Below are 21,630 nucleotides of genomic sequence, written 5' to 3' on the forward strand. Positions count from 1 at the left end.
TGTTGCATATGTGATTTATGAGGAGGGTACAAAGAGACTTTGAAGCAACTTACCCCAGTCTGTGAGGTTAGACAAGCACACCTCTTCAACCCTCACCCTGAACACCGGCGTTCCTCAGGGCTGTGTGCTGAGCCCCCTCCTCTACTCCCTCTTCACCTATGACTGCATACCTGTACATGGTACTAACACCATCATCAAGTATGCAGATGATACAACGGTGATTGGCCTCATCAGCAACAACGATGAGCTGGCCTACAGGGAGGAGGTCCAGCACTTAGCAGCATGGTGGCTGACAACAACCTGGCCCTTAACTCCAAGAAGACCAAGGAGCTCATTGTAGACTTCAGGAAGTCCAGAGGCGGCACGCACACCCCCATCCACATTAACGGGACGGAGGTGGAACGTGTTTCTAGCTTCAGGTTCCTGGGAGTCAACATCTCCGATGACCTCTCTTGGACCCACAATACCTCTACTCTGATCAAGAAGCTCATCAGCGTCTAGGTCTTCTTGTGAGGAGACTGAAGAAGGTCCATCTGTCTCCTCAGATCCTGGTGAACTTCTACCGCTGCACCATCGAGAGCATCCTTACCAACTGCATCACAGTATGGTATGGCAACTGCTCTGTCTCCGACCGGAAGGCATTGCAGAGGGTGGTGAAAATTGCCCAACGCATCACCGGTTCCACGCTCCCCTCCATTGAGTCTGTCCAAAGCAAGCGCTGTCTGCGGAGGGCGCTCAGCATCGCCAAGGACTGCTCTCACCCCAACCATGGACTGTTTACCCTCCTACCATCCGGGAGGCGCTACAGGTCTCTCCGTTGACGAACCAGCAGGTCGAGGAAAAGGGAGCTTCTTTCCGGCGGCTGTCACTCTACTAAACAACGTACCTCTCTTGACTGCCAATCACCCCTGACCCCCCAGAAGAGGGGTCCCGACACTTATTATTTTTTTTATTCAAATCGTTTGCTATGTCGCTCTTCAAGGGAGATGCTAAATGCATTTCGTTGTCTCTGTACTGTACACTGACAATGACAATTAAAGTTGAATCTGAATCTGAATCTGAATCTGAATCTGAATCTTATTGAGAGGGAAAATGCTTGTCAGATGTAATTAAATGTGGATATATGTGAAGTTATCCAATTCAGTACAGGTGCACAACCTTTTATCCGAAAGCCTTGGGACCAGACACTTCTCGGATTTCGGGATTTTTCGGTTTTCCGAATGGAAGGTTTTCAGTGGTAGAGTGCTCGGCTCGTGGCCGCAAGGTTGCGTGTTTGCGCCTCGATCCCCCGTCAGTTACCCGGTCAGGGCCGGCCTTTAGCTGATAGGACCTATTTCTCCCAATTGGGCCCCGCGCCTAAGGGGGCCCCGCGCTAGAGTAATCTAATCAATTGGAGCAAAGATCTTATAGCGCGCAAGATGGTCCACTCCTGCGAAATACAATGAACTGACGCGTAGTCCACACCGGAGAGTAACCTCCGTCATTTCAATAACCCCGACCCGACTTCAGTTATGTCTCTCGCAGCGTTGCGGGGGAACAGTTTAGGTGTTGTTAAATGTTTTAAATGTTTTTTATCACTTTCTTTTTAAACGGCACATGCCTTGTACTTTTTAAACGGCACATACTGCAGATGCTGATTAAACCGAAGACAGACACAAAAGGCTGGAGTAAATCAGCGGATCAGGCTGCATCTCTGATGAGGAATACGTGATAATAGGAGGAAATAGGTGATATTTCGGGTCGACTCTTGCAATAGCTGCCATGAGGGGAGAAGCGCCGGCACCAAGAGCGAGCGAAAGCGTTGACACGGACAAAAGCAACGTTCATAGAGCGGCGTTGGTAGACATTTCGGGTCGAGATCCTTCTTCAGACTGATAGTCAAGGGAAAGGGAAACGGGGGATATCGGCATATCTTCCATTCACTTGTCCTTAGTACCGTCCATAGCTCTTGCTCCACTTTCCCCTGAGTCAGTCAGAAGAGGGGTCTCGACCCGAAATGTCACCTACAAAGATCTTTGGTCACCTATTCCGACCTATGATCGTTGCTTTTGTCCGTTCTGTTCACGCGTTCGCTCGCTCTTAGTGCCGGCGTTTCTCCCCTCACATTCCGCCACACACGCACACACACGCACGCACGCACGCACGCACGCACGCACGCACACACACACACACACACACACACACACACACCATGTCCGGCAGATCGCTGCGGGCTGAGAGAGAGTAGAGAGGTAGAGGAGGAAGAAAGGGGTAGATAGGGAGGGGGGTGTGAGGGGGAATGGAGAAGGGAGAGGTGCCCTCACGCTCCCAGGGCAGCTCTCCCGTCCCTCTAGTCGCCATGCTTCACGCACACAGCCCCGGCTCCCGCCCTCCCCCCTCTCTCCAGGATGACGTGGTGAACAATACACGGAGGGCCGGGCCGGGGGTAGCAGCAACGCTTACAAACCTCTGGCTCAGCTCACGCCCGGACCCAGGCATTAAGTTTGCTGATGACACTGTGGTCCCCCCCTGGACCTCAGACCCTGATGAGAGGGCCTACCCTCCCTTCCCTCCTCCCCTCCCTTCCCTTCTCTCAGCCTCCTCTCTCTTCCTTCTCCTGATCAGACTTTAGCCAAATCAAAGGACACACACCATTGACAATGGGGATCAGTGGATAGGGTGAACTGTTTTAAATATCTGGGAGTCCACATCTCTGAGGATATGACATGGTCCTCACACGCCTCAGCACTTTAAGGCAGCGCCTTTACCACCTCCCCTCCGAGGATCCCCAGTGCTTTGCCGAAACCCTTCCTCAGACTGATAGGGGGGACTGATAGGGCAATCTGAGGAAGGGTTTCGGCCCGAAGCGTTACCTATTTCCTTCGCTCCATAGATGCTGCTGCACCCGCGGAGTTTCTCCAGCATTTTTGTGAATCCCTAGACCTAGTTCAGTGAGCGTCCACTGAGGGTCACCCGGAGAGGTGACCGCAGAACCTCACCGGGCGACCCTCGGTGGATGCTCACTGTACCAGTTCTAGGGATTCCTACTCTCCCGGGCAATATACCCTCCCTTTTTTCCAGGACCAAAAATGTCCAATTTTCTGAGCTTTTCGGTTTCCGGAATTTCGGATAAAAGATTGTGCACCTGTATAATAAACACAAAAGGTGATTATTAGTGAAAAGTTTGATGATTGGAAATGATTGCTGTATAAAGGGATCTAAATGCTCTTGTACACCAGTCGCTGAAAGCAAACATGCAGGTGAAGTAAGAACCTGGAGTAAGAAGGTAAATCATAAATACAGTAAATTAATTGCAAGACATTTTCTTGCTACAGGATGTCTTGCCAATTTATATTCGGCTTTGGTGAGGCCACACCTTGAATTCTCTGCAAATTTAATCTCATCATCTACACAAGGATATGCCTGTAATTGTGAAAGCGCGGGTCTACCAAACAACCAACCTACCAAACAACCTACTCCTGCTCCAGTTTGTTACATTACCACAGACTATGAATCACTTAAGGTTAACTTGCATGTACAGCCACAATTACAATGGCACATAATATGTTGCCCTTTATTGCAAGAGTATTAGAGTACAAGAATAAAGGTGTTGTAATGAAGTTATAAAAGGCAGTAAGACTGCATCCGGAAAGTTCTACAAAGATCTGGTTTCTTTTTGCAACACAATATATATTTGTCATAGAAGGAGTTCATGATAGTTCACTTAATTAATTCCTGAGCTGGAAGAGGAACAATTGGGCAGGTTAGCTCTATACTCTAGAATATTGAAGAATTTGTTCGGCACGGACTTGTAGGGCCAAGATGGCCTGTTTCCGTGCTGTAATTGTTATATGGTTGTTATATGGTTAATGAGAAATTATCTAATTGAAGAATACAAATTCTTCTGCATTACATGGATGATGTTTATAGGTTTTAGTACTATACTAGACCAAGTGCAGACCCGTTGGGTCAGCTCCCCCAATGGTGTGATCCCCCAAACCAATATTCCACCATGCACCTGTCTCCTCCAATGGAACTGCCCTGCCTCCCTCAGCAGTGGATTAAAAAAAAAATCCAATGGCACCTCCCCTGCCTGCTGCAGCAGTGAAAAGTTCAGTGTTCCTGTCTTGCAACTTTGTTTCGAAGTGTGTTGGAAGCTGACATGTAAATGGAGAAGCCTGTTTATTTTTGAACTACTTGGGGGTGGGGGGAGAAGGATTTGATTAAAAACGTGTACTTCAACACGACGAAATGAAATGAGGAGCGGATACTTAGAAAGAAAAGCGAAATCTCTACCGAAATGGAAAATATCTCGGAGATTGAGCGTCTGGATTGGGCGTGGCAATGAATCAAAGGAAGAAATGCAGCCGGCAGCAGTACATGCAAATGAATCCATTCCGATTGGACATCTGCGAGCATCGGCCATTCCGATTGGACATCTGCGATTATCGGGCACGAATCGAAAGGCAGGAAGGGTGCCGGTCGGCAGTCGGTCGGATGGGGCCAGAGTTTTAAATATATATAATAGATAAGTGCATAGGTTTTAGGAGCAGAATTAGGCCATTCAGCCAATAAAGTCTACTCCACCATTCAAACATGGCTGATCTATCTTTCCCTCTCAAACCCATTCTCCTGCCTTCTCCCCATACCCCCTGACACCTTAATCTCCGCCTTAAAAATATCCATTGACTTGGCCTCCACTGCCGTCTGTGGCAATGAATTCCACAGATTCACCACCCTCCTCATCTCCTTTCTAAAGGTACGTCCTTTTATTCTGAGGCTAAAGCCTCTGGTCCCAGACTCTTCTGAGGAAATATTATATAATAGAATTGCTCGGATAGTAACTTTCGTGTGAGGAACCTATGTTATGTTGTAAGAAAAGCTTAAGGTTTTCAGAAACACATGTATCCTAAAGAAATAAAGTACAAAGAAACACACACAGGGAACAGATGAATCAAAAAATAGAAACGCTAATCTGAATCTGCATAGCTCAGTCTATTGCTTTGAGGCAATTATAACACTGGAGGAAATTGTATTTGATATGATTTTGTGTTGAAGAATGGATAGCTGAATAGGGCCTCTTCTTAGGCCAGAGGTCATCTGCTCTTTCTCTATGGCACATTCTTGAGCTTTGAATGTGACATAAAGATAAAGAGTTATGGTTGTTTATGCTGAGTTTGAGACAGAATTCAAGGCTGAGGGATAATAGACTCTGTGGTTAGCTTTGGCTATGTTACATTATAATGAGGTTGAGATAAGGGATCAAGAAGCTGTACTTTTGAGGTAATGGTCTGAAGTTGTAAATTTACGCTGTATTCTGTAATATTTGTAAAAGGCCTTCCAGAGAGATTGAAAATCCATCTCCCAGAGATAGCAGGAAAGGGAGGGTGTAATGTAGAATGAAGCTGTATCCTGGCACCAAACACTTATCAATTAAATTGACAGATTTACGACCCATGTATGCTTGGAGTTGGGTGGTGTGTGTGGGTTTTAATTTAACTAAGAAGCTGTGTAATTCGGCGAAACATATAATTAAGGTTTTTAATACATAGGTACAGGTGCACAAGCTTTTATCCGAAAGCCTTGGGACCAGACACTTCTCGGATCTCGGAATTTTTCGTATTTCAGAATGGAAGATTTTTAGCGTAGATTAAGTAGGTAGCGCGGGTGGCTTGAAAAGTCTGGAGCAGCTGCCTCCTCCCCGGAGACCGGGGAATCATTGTAAATCATTGCTTAAATGTTAGTCAGTTAGTTTGGAGGGATTTTATGTGGTGGGGGGGTGTGAAGGGGGAAACTGTAATTCTTAGTCCCCTATCTGGTTGGAGAGGTGGGGAGCGGGCAATGCCCAGGCAACTCTATCCCTGGCTGCGCGGTGCTTCAAATCCAGCACCGCCCGCGACCGGACGCCCGCAGCCCCAGCTCCGCGATGTTAGGAGTCGGCGGCCACAGCGCTGGGATACCAGCGGGGAGCGGGCAATGCCTTACCGGGTCGCCATGCGGTAAGCTCTGGAGCACTGTGGCCGCCGACTCCCAACATCGCGGAGCTGGGGCTGCAGGCGTCCGGTCGCGGGCCGCGCTGGATTTGGAGCGCCGCGCAGTCAGGTGTAAAGTTGCCGGAATCAGAGCTACAACCGGCGCCGCCCGCGGCCGGACGCCCGCAGCCCCGGCTCCGCGATGTTGGGAGTCGGCGGCCACAGCGCTCCGGAGCTTACTGCACGGCGACCCGGTAAGGCATTGCCCGCTCCCCGCCTCTCCGACCAGGTAGGGGACTAAGAATTAAAGTTTCCCCCTTCACCCCCCCTTCACATAAAAGCCCTCCAAACTAACTGACTAACATTTAAGCAATGATTTACAGATGTTTAAGTGTCTCCCCGGTCTCCGGGGAGGAGACAGCCGCTACAGTAGTACAGACCTGGGTTGACCGTGGGTCGTTTCGGGTCAGGTTTGGCGCCAAACGCGAGTTTTGTTGTGCAGACGACATCCTGGAAAAAATGTCCGGTTTTCAGAGCTTTTCGGTTTCCGGAACTCCGGATAAAAGGTTGTGCACCTGTAATAGTATTTTAAACTGTATAAAATTGTAGTAAAACCATTTATGAAATGTATTGTGTCTTAGTAGGAATGTAAACATTGGACTTTGTTTAGATTTATAGAAATATCTTTCTTCTTGGTATGGAAAATGGGTTTGTTTGTATGACTTGTGTGATCATTGTATTATATGTGTGTATCTTATATTTTGAGGTGTGGTCTTTGATGATTGAGCCTACTGGGGTTTTGCTGTGTTGAAATAAAATAATTCTAAACAAAGTTAAACCACAGGCAAACTAAGGTTGTAAAATGAGGCCAGAGAAGGGGGGATCATGTGACTGCTGTTGTAAATCACCAGAAGGACTCCGATGATTGGTTACTAGTTTATCATACCCTCTGTATCTGAAATATCTAATACCTATATAAATGCCATGAGTTTGTATCAAAGTTACTAATTCTCTGGACCCGTGTTGGAAGGTTCGGAGACTAGTCTCAGCTGAATAAAGAACCGATTTCAACAGCTACAAGCCTTTGAGTCAAGTTGACTTTAGATTTACAAAATAACTCAGTTTAGCACTTCCACTAATACAAACAGTCTCTCCACATTCACTAAATCCAAGCCTTTCACTATTCCCCAGTTTTCACCCACTATACACCCAATTTTCCTTGACTAGAGTTCAGTTCAGTTTATTTTATTACATGTACACCGAGGTACAGTGAAAAGTGTTTTGTTGCATGCTAACCAGTCAGCAAAAAAACAAAACATGATTACAATTGAGCCATTGACAGTATATAGATACATAATAAGGGTATAACGTTTAGTGCTTTAGAGTACTTTATAAGCTATTATCAGATTATTTAGTGCATAGAGTACTTTATAAGCTATTATCAGATTATTATAGTCAATAACTAATATTGAAATACTATTGAGCAGTATAAAGGAATAACATTTGCTATGGATGTTCTAAATATGTTTTCAGTAAAATAAAGACAGTGTATACTTATTTCAAAGTGGGTCAACGCTAACCTGGACCACATTGACCTCAATCTGTCCAGTTCCTCATGCATGCCTCCCTTACTATCACCACAGCCGCTCTTTCCTTTTGCAGCCTCATGGGTCAAATTGTTTTGTCGGGCCTCAGTACTCCAGCCATTCGTAAAAGAGAAGTTCATGATTGGTGGCCTGATCTCAGGTGGTGAGACCAGCACCAGTCGACACTTCTGGCATTTTACAGTTAATTGATATCAAAGGCTGTTTAACAGTTTTAAATTATCTCTACAATTCGTAAGCACAAAAATAAATCTCAAAAGGATTTGCATTATTTCAAATGAGTAAAGTTTACCTAATAGGACATTTAAATGATTTAAATTGTTCAAATGTTAAGATAAAATAAAGGGATAAAAACAATGCAGTTGGTTCAAATGCCACAAATGGCTGGTGTAAAGCTGTGCCCCAGTTATAACCTGCATCTGGTCCCACAGCTCAAACCATTTTGACCTCCATCTCATCTCCGATTTATATGCAGAGGCACATAAATTAAAGGTGAGCTGACACAAGAACAACATTGCTGAACCAATGGCAAATGGTAAACATATTATACAAATTAGAGTCAAGTATTCTGATTCTTCCAATGAATTTTGAACAAGTGAAACAAAATGGCAGGAACTGAGCTACTAAACCAACCTATCCCATAAACTGCAAGTGTAGAAAAACTAACTCACACCAGTATAATTTCACACAAGCTTTAAAGAATACATCTGAAAAGAAATGAAACTTGTGCTCAGATCACGTCGTTGGTTTTAGCTTCCTCAGAACATCTGTTACAGTTTAAAAGGATTCTTTGGAAGAGACCTGGTGGAAATTGTGTCATAATGTATGCCACTGTTTGTGACCAATAGATGAAGGTAATTTTCTTTATTACTATCCAATTTTTATGGCAATGTGCATCCAAATGTATACTGCAAAGAAATGCATCCATTTATTCTCTCATTGTGGTGTCTTAAAATAAAGTATTTTATATAATACAATAAAGTCAATGGCAGCTTAAAGCCATGTCCAGCAATAAGTGCCCAAAGAATAATTGATGGTCAGACCTGAGATCAGCCCAGACCACACTGATGCTCATTATACTTAAAAAAGACAAAAAGTGTTAGAATAACTCAGCGGGTAGACAGCAACTCTAGAGAACATGGATAGGTGGCATTTCAGATCCTTGGTTCATCATTTCACAGTTCACTGATATCAAAAGCTTTTTAGCAGTTTTTAATTGTTTCTAAGATTCTGAAACATAGATAAAACTTAAAAGGATTTAAATATTTCAAATAAATAAAATGTACTTAACAGCAAATTTAAATTGGTTAAATATTAAGATAAAGGATAAAAAACAACGCAGTTGGCCTTTCAAATGTCACCCAGGTCATAAAGGTAAGTCACCCAGTTAGAAAGTTCATCTGGCCCCACAGCGAGTTAGTTTAATATGAATCTTGTACAAATAATCCACACAACAATACCACAGGCAGGAGAATGGGGTTGAGAGGGAAAGATAGATCATCCATAATTGAATGGAGGAGTAAACTTGATGGGCTGAATGGCCCAATTCTGCTCCTATCACTAGTGAATTTATGAACATGCATACAGATTTTAGTATTCACAAAATTGGAGCCTTTGGAGCAGACTGACAGGGAAAACGTTGGCATTGAAATCACAGTGGTATTTTGTCTAAAGGAGGTACAAGTGAGCAACTGACCACACAAGGTACAAATATAGAGTTCCAAATTTGGGTTGTATTGCAAACAATGATTGTTAATAATTCAAGAACAACTCATGCAATTTATGAACATATATATAATAATACCTTAGTATTCTTCCATTTCCTTTTCAGAACACCGACGCCACTCCTGAACATGGCAACACAATTGGATAGGGTGGTAAAGAGGGCATATGGCATGCTTTTCTACATTGGTTGGGCCATTGAATCTAATAGTTAGCAAGTCTTGTGCAGCAGTAAAAAAATATAGTCAGGTCACATTTGGTCATTTGAGCACTTTTTTGGTCACCACACTGTAGGAATGGTGCAAAAACATTGGAAGGTATGCATAAGATGTTCACTAGGCTATTGCCTGTATTGGAGAGTATCAATTATAAGGAGAGACTCGACAAAATTAGATCAATTCCTCTGGATTATCAGACATTATCAGGGAAAACAAAATGATAGAGATATATAAAATAATATCAGGCCTAAATTGGCTAGATAGACTTTGTCATTCCCAGGAAGTAAAATTCAAATACTAGAAGCCATATGCAGTGCCCTCCATAATGTTTGGGACAAAGACCCATCATTTATTTATTTGCCTCTGTATTCCATAATTTGAGATTTGTAATAGAAAAAATCCAGAAAGTTTTTCTCCCCCTTTTGGTGTGCAACAGTTTCCTGGCAAGATGCCAGCCACAGTAGTGGGAGCTACGCAGTCTGCTGATTATACTGCTCGCAGTCCCAAAACACGCAGAAACTTTTAAATTAAATTTCTGCAGCATCGCATCGATACTCAAGGATGTTTAAATGTACCGCTGTACCTCCTCCGAATTCCAAAAAGATGATAAAACTCACTCATTTTTGTGTTTGGATGGCAGCTCCGCAACACCACCCACCTCCTCGCATAACCAGCTTGGAGGAGATGATGGTATTGAAAGCTGAGCTGTAGACTATAAACAACAGCCTGACATAAGTGTTTTTATTGTCCAAGTAGTCCAGTGCGGATTGGAGAGACAGTGAGATTGTATCCTCCGTTGACCTGTTGTGACGTAAGACAAACTGTAGTGGGTCGAGGTTCTTGTTAAGGTAGGAGTTGATCTCCACAATAACCGACCTCTCAAAGCACTTCATCACCACAGACGTTAGTGCCACTGGTCGATAGTCGTTGAGGCACGTCACCTTACTCTTCTTGGGCACCGGTATTATTGATGCCCTCTTAAAGCAGGTGGGAACCTCAGACCTCATTAGTGAGATGTTGAAAATGTGCGCAAAAACCTCAGCCAGATTGTCTGCACAGGTTTTAAGAACTCAACCGGGTATACCATCAGGTCGGGTGCTTTCCGAGGGTTCACAACCCCCTGAAGGATCTTCTGACATCGGCCTCTGTGACTGTGACTGTAATACCATCAGGGCGTATGGGGGCTCAGGAAGCACATCAATGTTCTCCCTATCAAAGCGTGCGTGGAACACATTGAGCTTGTCATGGAATGAAGCTTCACTGTCGCTCAAGCTGCCTTCTGGTTTTGGCCTTGTAGGAGGTGATGGCATTCAAACCCTGCCACAATTTGAGCGGAAGTCCCTTTTGGTCTTTTTGATGGCCTTGTCAAGGTCTTATCTGGACTTCTTATAGGCCTCTACCTCACCAAACCAAATACCCGGGATTTAGTCTTCAGAAGAATGCAGATCTCATGGTTCATTCAAGGCTTCTGGTTAGGAAACACTAGGGTCAACATGATGCTTTACTATACTCCATACTGTGTCCAAAATCAATTCTTGGATCCTGTATCCAGTTTTACCTGCTGATTCTGGGCACCTGCTCCAGGAAAATTTACCCTTTTGTTGCATTGCTGTGAAATCCTGGTTTTACAAATTCATTGATACATAATATTTAACAGTTACATTTCTAGATAAGGTTTTATATTACATAATGGTGAACCAATTTACACGATAACTGAAATAAAACAAAAAATAATCTGCAGAAAGGGGAGTCTGATAAAAAATAATTAACTTAAAACAGTTTTTTTCCCCACAAATTCTGCCTGAGGGCTAATGTAAAGGACCAATGTTCATTTTGTATCCTGGAACTATATTTGATTAATGAATGTGTACTTTTCACTAGTGGATTGCTTTGAATTATAGGATCATCATTTTATAGAAAGATTGCTAAGTGAATACCATCAAGTTATTATTTCTTATATATCACTTCATAGTGAGAATCCACCAGGGTTAAACCTGCCATGATTGTCTGAACCTAAAAAAAATGATTACAGTATTGTAGACAAACAGATTGTCAAATATAAAATGGAACAAAAAATAAAATGGTTTGTAAGTTAATAAGTTTGTGTACTAGTATATTAACGATTTTTATTCAACTTTATTTAAAAGCATCATTTTATTATATGTTCTCAAAATAAGAACCTAGAAATCTTACCCCTTCATCTCACAAATATGTTGGCATAATGGAGACACTAGAGATTGTTAATGTTAGATGCTAAAGCAAAGAAACAAACTGCTGACTGAGAACTCAGCACGGAGGTGCAGAGGTAGAGTTGCTGCCTTACAGCGCCAGAAACGCGGGTTTGATCCTGACCAAGGGTGCTGTCTATACAGAGTGTGTACGTTCTCCCCCATGATCTGCATGGGATTTTTCCGGGTGTTCCATTTTCCTCCCACAGTCCAAAGATGTACAGGTTTGTAGGTTAATTGGCTTCAGTAAAAATTGTTAATTGTCCCTAGTGTTCGTTGGATAGCGTTAGCGTGCGGGGACCGTTGGTCGGCGTGGATTTGGTGAGCCGAAGGGACTGTTTCCACGCTGTATTTCTAAACAAAACTAACCTCAGTGTGTCCATCCAAGGGGAGGATGGAGGGTGTGGAGAGGAATTGAAGATGTTTCTGATTAAGGCTTTGCATCAGTCGTGAGAATGAAGAAGGAGGATAGCCAGTATAAAAAGATGAGGGGGAGGAGGATAGCCAGTATAAAAAGAAGAGGGGGAATCAGATGGGATAGGGAAGGGCAGTTGCTGGTTTCAACCATAGATAGATACATAAGCTGGAACTCTTCAGAGGGTTCCTAGTAGATGATGGATGAACCCAGAGAGTTGTGAACGAAAGAGGATGTTTTCAAGAGTCCTTGGGGCTCCATGAGGAAAAAGCAGGAAAGGGGTACTGATTTTAGATGATCAGCCATGATCATATTGAATGGTGATGCTGGTTTGAACGGCCGAATAGCCTACTCCTGCACCTATTTTTCTATGTTTTTATGTCTTGACACGAAATGTCACCCATTCCTTCTCTCCAGAGATCAGGGCTCGAAATTAGCGGTTGCCCGGTGCCACTGACCACCAAAAGTGCCGCTGGGCAACCTAAACGCCGAGTCATTTTGCCCGGCTTGGCACGCAGATACTGGTTTATACTGAAGATAGACACAAAAAACTGGAGTAACTCAGCGGGTCAGGCAGCATCTCTGGAGAAAAGGAAAGTGACGTTTTGTGTCGACGATGGCTGTAATGCGTGGGAAAGTTACTAAGTGTGGCGTGACGGAGGGTCGGAGCGAATGACGGGCCCCGTACAGCAGCAGCAGTGGCGACGGCGACAGTGGCTCCATGTCCTGCCGCACAGTCCTTCCACATCGCGGAAACAGGCGGTGGAAGGATCCCAAACTGCCTCCCCCTTTGGCGGTGGCACTAGGCGATGGACAGGGACGGCCAAGGCAGCGATGATGCCGGTGTTGTCCGAGGAGCGCTGACGTTACTTCCCACCTCCTCTGCCCCTTCTTCTCTCCCTCTCTCTCTCTTGTATGCCCCCCCTCCACCCCCCTTATCCTGAAACCCCTCCTCTCCATCCCGCACTGATCCCCAATCCTGCCTCTATTCAGTCCTCACTAACATCCTGTGTGCTCCCTTCCCCATCTACCCCAATCTATTCATCGTGCACTGATCTCCCTATCCACCTCGCATTGATTCTCCTGCCATTCCCCATTCATCCTGTACTCACCCCCCTCCCCATCCATCCTGCACTGCTCCTCCCCTTCATCCTGCACTGCACCCCCATCCATCTTGTTTAGATCCCCCCATTCAACCCCACTGTCATCCCCCGCGCTCTCCCCTCACAATTTTACCTACTCCAACCAACACGTACTAATTCCCCTGCCTCAATCCATCCATTCCGCAACAATTGCCATCTCAACACCCACCCCACCACCATCTATCCATCCTGCACTGATTAAGCCCCCCCACTCCCAATCCTATTGTGCTGGAAATGTCTACAGAGCGAACATAGATTATGTTTGATAACGGAATGCAATCAAATATGTTTTAATTCCAAATGTTATTATTTGTTTTAATCCAAAAAGATGGATTAATTAAACTCCGTCTGCGCTGAGGCCTAATGGCGGAGCTGGTGCCCTCTAACTGTGACCGATCTCGAGGCTCCCGAAGCAGAGCCAGCCAGGACTCACCAACACGAGCGAGGCTGGCTGAATTCGGAGCTTATGCGGCGTTCCGGCGTTCCGGTGGCAGCGGCCCGAGTCGGGGCTGAGACGGTGCGCCGGTGGCTGAGGCGGCGTTCCGGAGGCGGCGATCTGAATCCGGGGCTCGGCCGCGGGCCAGTGGACCACATCGTCGGGAGCTCGCAGGTCACAGGCTGGTGACCTGTTTTTACGGAGCTCCCGCAGCAACAGCTGCGTCCGCTGGGCTGGAGGGCGGCATCTTCGGCAGCTTTGACCACCCCGGGCCGCGGAGCTTGAACCGGCCAGTTCGCGGAGCTCTATTGAGCCGCGGGACTGACTTACCGTCGCCCGGTGGGGTAACAACATCGGAGGCCTGGATCGCCTCAGCGCAGAGGGAGAATAAGGAGGGGAAGAGACAGTGACTTTAAGACTTTTGCCTCCATCACAGTGAGGAGGTGCCTGGTGAACTCACTGTGGTGGCTGTTAATTTGTGTTTATTGTGTGTTTTGTTGTTTATCATTATATTATGACTGCAGGCAACGAAATTTCGTTCAGACCAAAAGGTCTGAATGACAAATAAAGGATCTAATATCTAATATCTAATAAATGTCAGAGGGGAGTCATAGATTGAGATAGAGAGATCTAGAAAATGGGGGAAAATATCAGAAATGGTCCAAATAAATTTACAAATGAGGTAGAAATTCGAAGTGAAGCAGATAAAATTGCCCTGATCTACCTGGTGCAGGAAGTCGCACCAATGCATTTGTCAATGTAATGGAGAAAAAGTTGAGGTGTAAGAATAAGCTACCATGGAAGGTTTATAGCAAGGACTGTTCTACATTGCCAACAAAAAGACAGATGCTGTTAGAATCCATGACTCTGCCATGACTACACATTTGAACTTTATAAAGTGAAAGAATAATGTGAATGTTGGCATGGACAAACTTTTTGTATCAAACACTATTTGGTAGTTTTGCAGAGACAAATAAGCAAATCTTAACTCCAAATCTAAGCAAACATGAGCTGCGGGAAAGAGCTTTAATGTGGAAAATAAAAAGAATGTGTTTCTTTAAAAATAATTATTTCTCCAAGAGAAAATGTACCAGGGTGAGGGATATTTACAGCAGGAGAGTTATGGGCTGAGGAAGGGTTGTTGGGTGGTGAGGGGAAAAAATAAAATGATTCAGTGGGTAGGCATGCAAATAAGAATGCCAAAACTAGACAAATATTGGCAGCACTTGCAATCAATAAGAGTGAAAGTTTTCCTTAGGTGGCTGCAAATGGTGCGGTTGGAGATTGTCGTTATAGTTGTGAGACCAATCCAATTCAGTGGAGAGACAAGTGCAGGAAGAAAGAAGACAAAGAGGGAATGATGCTGGTACTCTGTGGGAATTAGTTGAAGATATTCTTACTCCTTGAAGTTAACAAATATTGTTGCAAAAATAGTTAATTTACGGAATGCATAATTTTCACCTCCTCTTACCTTCTAGTTACCTTAGCTAATTAATTGATCAGTATTCCACAAATTGAGGTTCATATTATAATCCCCCTCCCCAATTATGTATATTAAGGAATCAAGGAATATGTGTATAGTACAGAAAAGTGGCACTGGGACAAAAGAAAATCAGACATTATCTTATGTATTGATAGAGCAGATGCAAGGAATTGCATGACCTACTTTTGTTTTCAACAAAACGTAAAAGCCAATCTGCTGGAGGAACACATCGGCTCAGGCAGCATCTGTGAGGAAAATGGAAAGTTGACATTTTGGGTTGAAATGTTGACTGTACATTTCCCTTCACAAATGCTGCCTGAGCGTCAGAGTTCTCCAGCAGTTCGGTTTTTACTCAAGATTACAGATCTATAGTTTCTTATGTCTTCCGTTTCTATTTCTTATGCTCTTATTGTTAATATAAAAATGTGAATTATACAAACCATAATAATTTGATCCTGTGTTCAATTTCTTGGCAAATGTTATCAAGTAATTTATTTCCTTGGTTCTCCTTGTAAGCCATAGAACATATAACATAAAACGTCATAATAAAAGGCACAAAGTGCTGGAGTAACTCAGGTGGTCAGCAACATCTATGGAGAACATGGAACTGTTCTGTTTTGTTGTTTTGTTGTTTTTGCACAATCCGCAGGCATTGCCACTTTCTTTTCACTGCACATCTTGTATGTGTATGTGACAAATAAAGTTGAAGACTTGACTTGGATAGGTGTCTTTTCGGATCGGGACCCTTCTTCAGCCTGATGAAGGGTCCTGACTTGAAATGTCACTTATCTATATACCTCAATGATGCTGACTTAGCCATTGAGTTACTCAAGTACTGTGTGTCTTTTTTTTGTAAACCAGCATTTGCAGTTTCTTGTCTCTAAATAAAACATTATGTTCCATGACTTAATTGCGTGATTAAGAGTTATCTAGCAAAGACTCATTTTTATTTCCAAAAAAGAAATAAACAACTGGAAAAACATGAATTTGTCAGGTTTTTTAAATGGATAAAGAACTAACAAAATGTTAGTTAGCAAGCAGTGAATTGTGAGGGTTTCCGATCTAGAGATGGGCAGGACAGCAAATCATGGTCAAAGTAAAATTGAAAGTGACATTATTGATAATATTTATTCATTCACATCATTTAGACATTCACATCATTTGATTTTATTACTGTACGGTTTTAGGAAATTGTTTCTATGGGGGCATTTCACTGAAATCTATCATGTTTACAAAACTGACACAAAGCCAGGTAAATATAATCAATTTGAACACTTGCAATTAACAAGAATGAAAATTTGTTCCGTGGTTGGATGTAAACCGTCGGGGGGGGGGGCCGCAGTGATAATTGTGAGACCAATCCAAACCCTTGCCATGAAGATGAGAAAGCGTGGAGTGGAGTGGAGCAGCTCCCTGCCTTTAGTCCAACTCCCGCATCATCAGCACCAGCATCCTCGCACACTCGGCCCTTCTCCTGCCGCACAGTCACATCGCAAAACACAAGGAGCCGCGCCACCACCCCGCTCACCTCCTTTTTCTTCTGTCCGCCTCCTAATTGAACGCAGAGCAGGAGGAGCAGCCAGGAGCCGGCCGTTACCAGGGGCAGCGGTGCCAACCTCCGGCTCGACGCCATTCCGATCACGACGGGCAACGCCGGACTCGCATCCCATTGGCTTAGGCGCCGGCGACGCAAAGGTTTCTGGTAGCTGTAGTCCCACGAGGGACCTTCAACGTGGGGAGAAGGAAGATACGGACTACATTCCCCATAATGCTGTGGGTGTAACAAGGCTCGACCCTGGGAAAATATCTGGTGTTGGTGGCCCGTGCAGCGGAGAGAAATTCAGATGCACCGAATGGTTGCACCTTGACAGCAGCTCTGTTGACAAACATGCATCCTTAAACTTGCCCAATGTCAAAAACAAAATTTAAGGTAACTGTTAAGGCACTTTTTTTTTAAAACACCTACTGCTGAAACTTTGTTGAAAACCATTTACGATTTTTAAAAACAATAACTGGCATATGTCATACCGACACTAACCAAACACAACAGACTACAAGCGAAGTACATCTGGGTGCTTATTTACTAAATCTTCTTCCTTTTGAAACGATTTTGATACTAACATATGTGATTTGCCTCTATTAATTACATTTGGTAACAATTAGAAGGGTCTCGACCCGAAACGTCACCCATTCCTTCACTCCAGAGATGCTGCCTGTCCCGCAGAATTACTCCAGCATGTTGTGTCCATATAACCATATAACCATATAACAATTACAGCATGGAAACAGGCCATCTCGGCCCTACAAGTCCATGCCGAACAAATGTCCGTGTCGTTCAGCATTACCTAGCTACCCAATGAATACGAGGTGCTGTTCCTCCAGTTTACGTGTGGCCTCACTCTGGCAATGGAGGAGGCCCTGGACAAAAGGGTCATTATGGGAAGTATAGAGGAGTTAAAATGGTAAACTCGGGGATCCAATGCCTCAGCAGACCCAGCACAAGCGTTTTGTAAAACAGTCACAGTTTACACTTGCTCTAGCGGATACAAAGGAGGCCACATCGGAAACACCAGATGCACCAGATGAGGTTAGAGGAGACCTCTGTCTCATCTACAAGTATTGCTCGGTCTCAGAATGGAGATGAGGGAGAAGGTATAGAGTTGGATGTTACATCTCCTGTGGTTGCAGGAGAAGGTACATGGGGAGGGTGTGGTTTGGTTGGGAAGGAATGAATGAGCCAAGGATTTGCGGAGGGATTGGTCTCTGCGGAAGGCAGATTGGGGTGAAGGATGGGAAGATGTGACTGGTGATGGGATCATGTTTGAGGAAACAGAAATGTTGTTTAGCCTCATCTTGGTAGCAGATGAGGCAGACAGAGAAATTGATGGAAGGACAATTCACAAGGCTGATAAAAGAGGGGGGGGGGGGGGGGGGGGGGGGGGGGGGGGGGGGGGGGGGGGGGGGGAGAGTCTGGTGATGCATGATTTCTACCAGACGTGAACTGGGAAAAGATGAAATGACCGGAGTAGGACAAATCTTTATTTTGGCTGTATTTCTGAGGCAGCATTTTAAAGGACCAGGTCTTATTAAAATTTTTGACAGCATTTTCATCATAACAATCTTGACTGTTTTAAGGTACAAAAAAATGAATATTCATAAATGAATATTAACACTAATCCACACTAATCGTCCTAAATAGTTAGTGGTTGGAAAACTTTGTAGTTGAAGACATTTTTTATAAATCTGTCTCAAAGGGTCTGTGGTAGACAAAAATGCTGGAGAAACTCAGCGGGTGAGGTAGCATCACCTGCTGAGTTTCTCCAGCATTTTTGTCTATCTTCGATTTTTACAGCATCTGCAGTTCTTTCTTAAACAAAGATTGTGTGGAGTCCATTATATAAGGTGGTAAAACTCTCTTAAAAAAGGACAACGAGATTGAAACCCTTCTGACCGATTCAGCAGATTTGCTGCAAACATTTCATTTTCTTGAAAATGCTGCAGCGATATTTAGTGATGAAAATGATGGAAAAGAGAGAACAATTAATGATAATTGGTACACAAAAATGCTGGAGAAACTCAGCGGGTGCAGCAGCATCTATGGATCGAAGGAAATAGGCGACGTTTCGGGCCGAAACGCTTCTTCAGACTGACGGGGGGTGGGGGGGGGAGAAGGAAGGAAAAAGGGAGGAGGAGGAGCCCGAGGGCAGGGGGGTGGGAGGAGACAGCTCGAGGGTTAAGGAAGGGGAGGAGACAGCAAGGGCTAGCAAAACTGGGAGAATTCAACGTTCATGCCATCCGGACACAAGCAACCCAGGCGGAATATGAGGTGCTGTTCATCCAATTTCCGGTGTTGCTCACTCTGGCAATGGAGGAGACTCAGCACAGAGTAGTCGGATTGGGAATGGGAGGGGGAGTTGAAGTGCTGAGCCTCCGGGAGTTCAGGTAGGTTATTGTGGACAGAGTGGAGGTGTTCGGTGAAACGATCGCCCAACGTCCACTTAGTCTCCCCGATGTAAATCAGCTGACATCTAGAGCAGCGGATGCAGTAGATGAGGTTGGAGGAGATACAGGTGAACCTTTGTTGCACCTGGAATGACTGCTTGGGTCCTTGAATGGAGTCGAGGGGGGAGGTGACGGAGGGGAATCCCCGTTTTTGAAGAACGAGAACATTTCCAATGTCCTGGTGTGGAACGTCTCATCCTGGGAGCATATGCGGTGTAGGCGGAGGAATTGGGAGTAGGGGATGGAGTCTTTACAGGGGGCAGGGTGGGAAGACGTGTAGTCCAAATAGCCATGTCAGTCAGTTGGTTTGTAGTGTATGTCGGTCAGAAGTCTGTCCCCTGCGATGGAGATGGTGAGGTCAAGGAATGGTAGGGAAGTGTCGGAAATGGTCCAGGTGTATTGGAGTGCCGGATGGAAGTTGGTGGTGAAGTGGATGAAGTCAGTCAGTTGTGTGTGGGTGCAGGAGGTGGCCCCAAAGCAGTCGTCAATGTAACGGAGGTAGAGGTCGGGGATGGGGCCCTGGTACGTATTGAACAAGGATTGTTCAACATACCCGACAAAGAGGCAGGCATAGCTGGGGCCCATGCATGTGCCCATAGCTATGCCTTGTCTTTGGAGGAAATGCGAGGAGTCAAACGTAAAGTTGTTGAGGGTGAGGACCAACTACGCTAGGCGGAGGAGGGTATCAGTGGCTGGGTAAAGGTTGCTCCTCTGGTCGAGGAAGAACCGGAGGGCTTTGAGGCCATCCTGGTGGGGGATGGAGGTGTAGAGTGACTGGACATCCATGGTGAAGATGAGGGGGTGAGGGCCTAGAGAGTGGAATGCGCGGAGGCGGCAGAGAATGTCTGAGGTGTCTAGAACATTGGTGGGAAGGGATTTGACCAAGGGGAATAGTATGGAGTCAAGGTATGTGGAGATGAGTTCGGTGGGGCACGAACAAGCAGAGACAATGGGTCTACCGGGAGAGCCGGGTTTGTGGATTTTGGGGTGAAGGTAAAAACGGGCCGTGCGGGGCTGGGGAACGATGAGGTTGGAAGCTTGGTCGGGCAGGGCGTGGGAATTGATGAAGTCGGTGATGGTGCTAGATATGGTGGCCTGGTGCTCGTCAGTGGGGTCATGGTCCGAGGGTAAGTAGGAGGAGGTGTCCGAGAGTTGGCGCGTGGCCTCAGCTTTGTAGAGATCGACGCGCCAGACTACCACGGCACCTCCCTTGTCGGCTGTGTGGATTTTGGGGAGAAAGTAAAAACGGGCCGTGCGGGGCTGGGGAACGATGAGGTTGGAAAGACTCCATCCCCTACTCCCAATTCCTCCGCCTATGCCGCATCTGCTCCCAGGATGAGACGTTCCACACCAGGGCATCGGAAATGTCCTCGTTCTTCAGGGAACGGGGATTCCCCTCCGCCACCATAGATGAAGCTCGCACCAGGGTCTCATCCATACCCCGCAACACTGTTCTCTCTCCCCATCCCCGCACTCGCAACGAGGGCAGACTCCCCCTAGTCCTCACCTTTCACCCGGCAAAATACAACAAATAATCCTCCGCCATTTCTGCCACATCCAACGTTACCCCACCACTCGCCACATCTTCCCATCTCCCCTATGTCTGCCTTCCGCAAAGACCGCTCCCTCCACAACTCCCTTGTCAATTCTTCCTTTCCCTCCCGTACCACCCCCTCCCCGGGCACTTTCCGTTGCAACCGCAAGAAATGCAACACCTGTCCCTTCACCTCCCCCCTCGACTCCATTCAAGGACCCAAGCAGTCGTTCCAGGTGCGACAAAGGTTCACCTGTATCTCCTCCAACCTCATCTACTGCATCCGCTGCTCTAGATGTCAGCTGATTTACATCGGGGAGACTAAGCGGAGGTTGGGCGATCGTTTCGTCGAACACCTCCACTCAGTCCGCAATAACCTACCTGAACTCCCGGTGGCTCAGCTCTTCAACTCCCCTCCCATTCCCAATCCGACCTCTCTGTCCTGGGACTCCTCCATTGCCAGAGTGAGCAACACTGGAAATTGGAGGAACAGCACCTCATATTTCGCCTGGGTTGCTTGCGTCCGGATGGCATGAACGTTGAATTCTCCCAGTTTTGCTAGCCCTTGCTGTCTCCTCCCCTTCCTTAACCCTCGAGCTGTCTCCTCCCATCCCCCCGCCCTCGGGCTCCTCCTCCTCCCTTTTTCCTTCTATCTCCCCTCCACCCCCCATCAGTCTGAAGAAGGGTTTCGGCCCGAAATGTCACCTATTTCCTTCGCTCCATAGATGCTGCTGCACCTGCTGAGTTTCTCCAGCATTTTTGTGTACCTTCGATCTTCCAGCATCTGCAGTTCCTTCTTGAACAATTATTGATACTTCGCAGTTTGATGAAGTTGCAGCATCAAAGTATACAGTTGGAAAGTTACTGGAGAGTATTTGGAGGGATAGGTTCAGGC

At 45.6% G+C, this 21,630-nt stretch overlaps 1 protein-coding gene across 1 annotated transcript in view; it reads right to left on the reverse strand.

Moving 5' to 3' along the window:
* tusc3 (tumor suppressor candidate 3) overlaps positions 1-16,873 on the reverse strand; it is a 390,927-nt gene extending 374,054 nt beyond the window's left edge. The window contains exon 1 of the mRNA XM_055635574.1: positions 16,728-16,873. Within this exon, the coding sequence (XP_055491549.1) occupies positions 16,728-16,832 (105 nt within the window). The 5' untranslated portion in view covers positions 16,833-16,873. The remainder of the gene's footprint in view (positions 1-16,727) is intronic.
* Between the last annotated feature and the right edge of the window lie 4,757 nt (positions 16,874-21,630).

Source organism: Leucoraja erinacea, chromosome 1 (genome assembly GCF_028641065.1).
Source record: "Leucoraja erinacea ecotype New England chromosome 1, Leri_hhj_1, whole genome shotgun sequence".
Lineage (NCBI taxonomy): Eukaryota > Metazoa > Chordata > Chondrichthyes > Rajiformes > Rajidae > Leucoraja > Leucoraja erinaceus.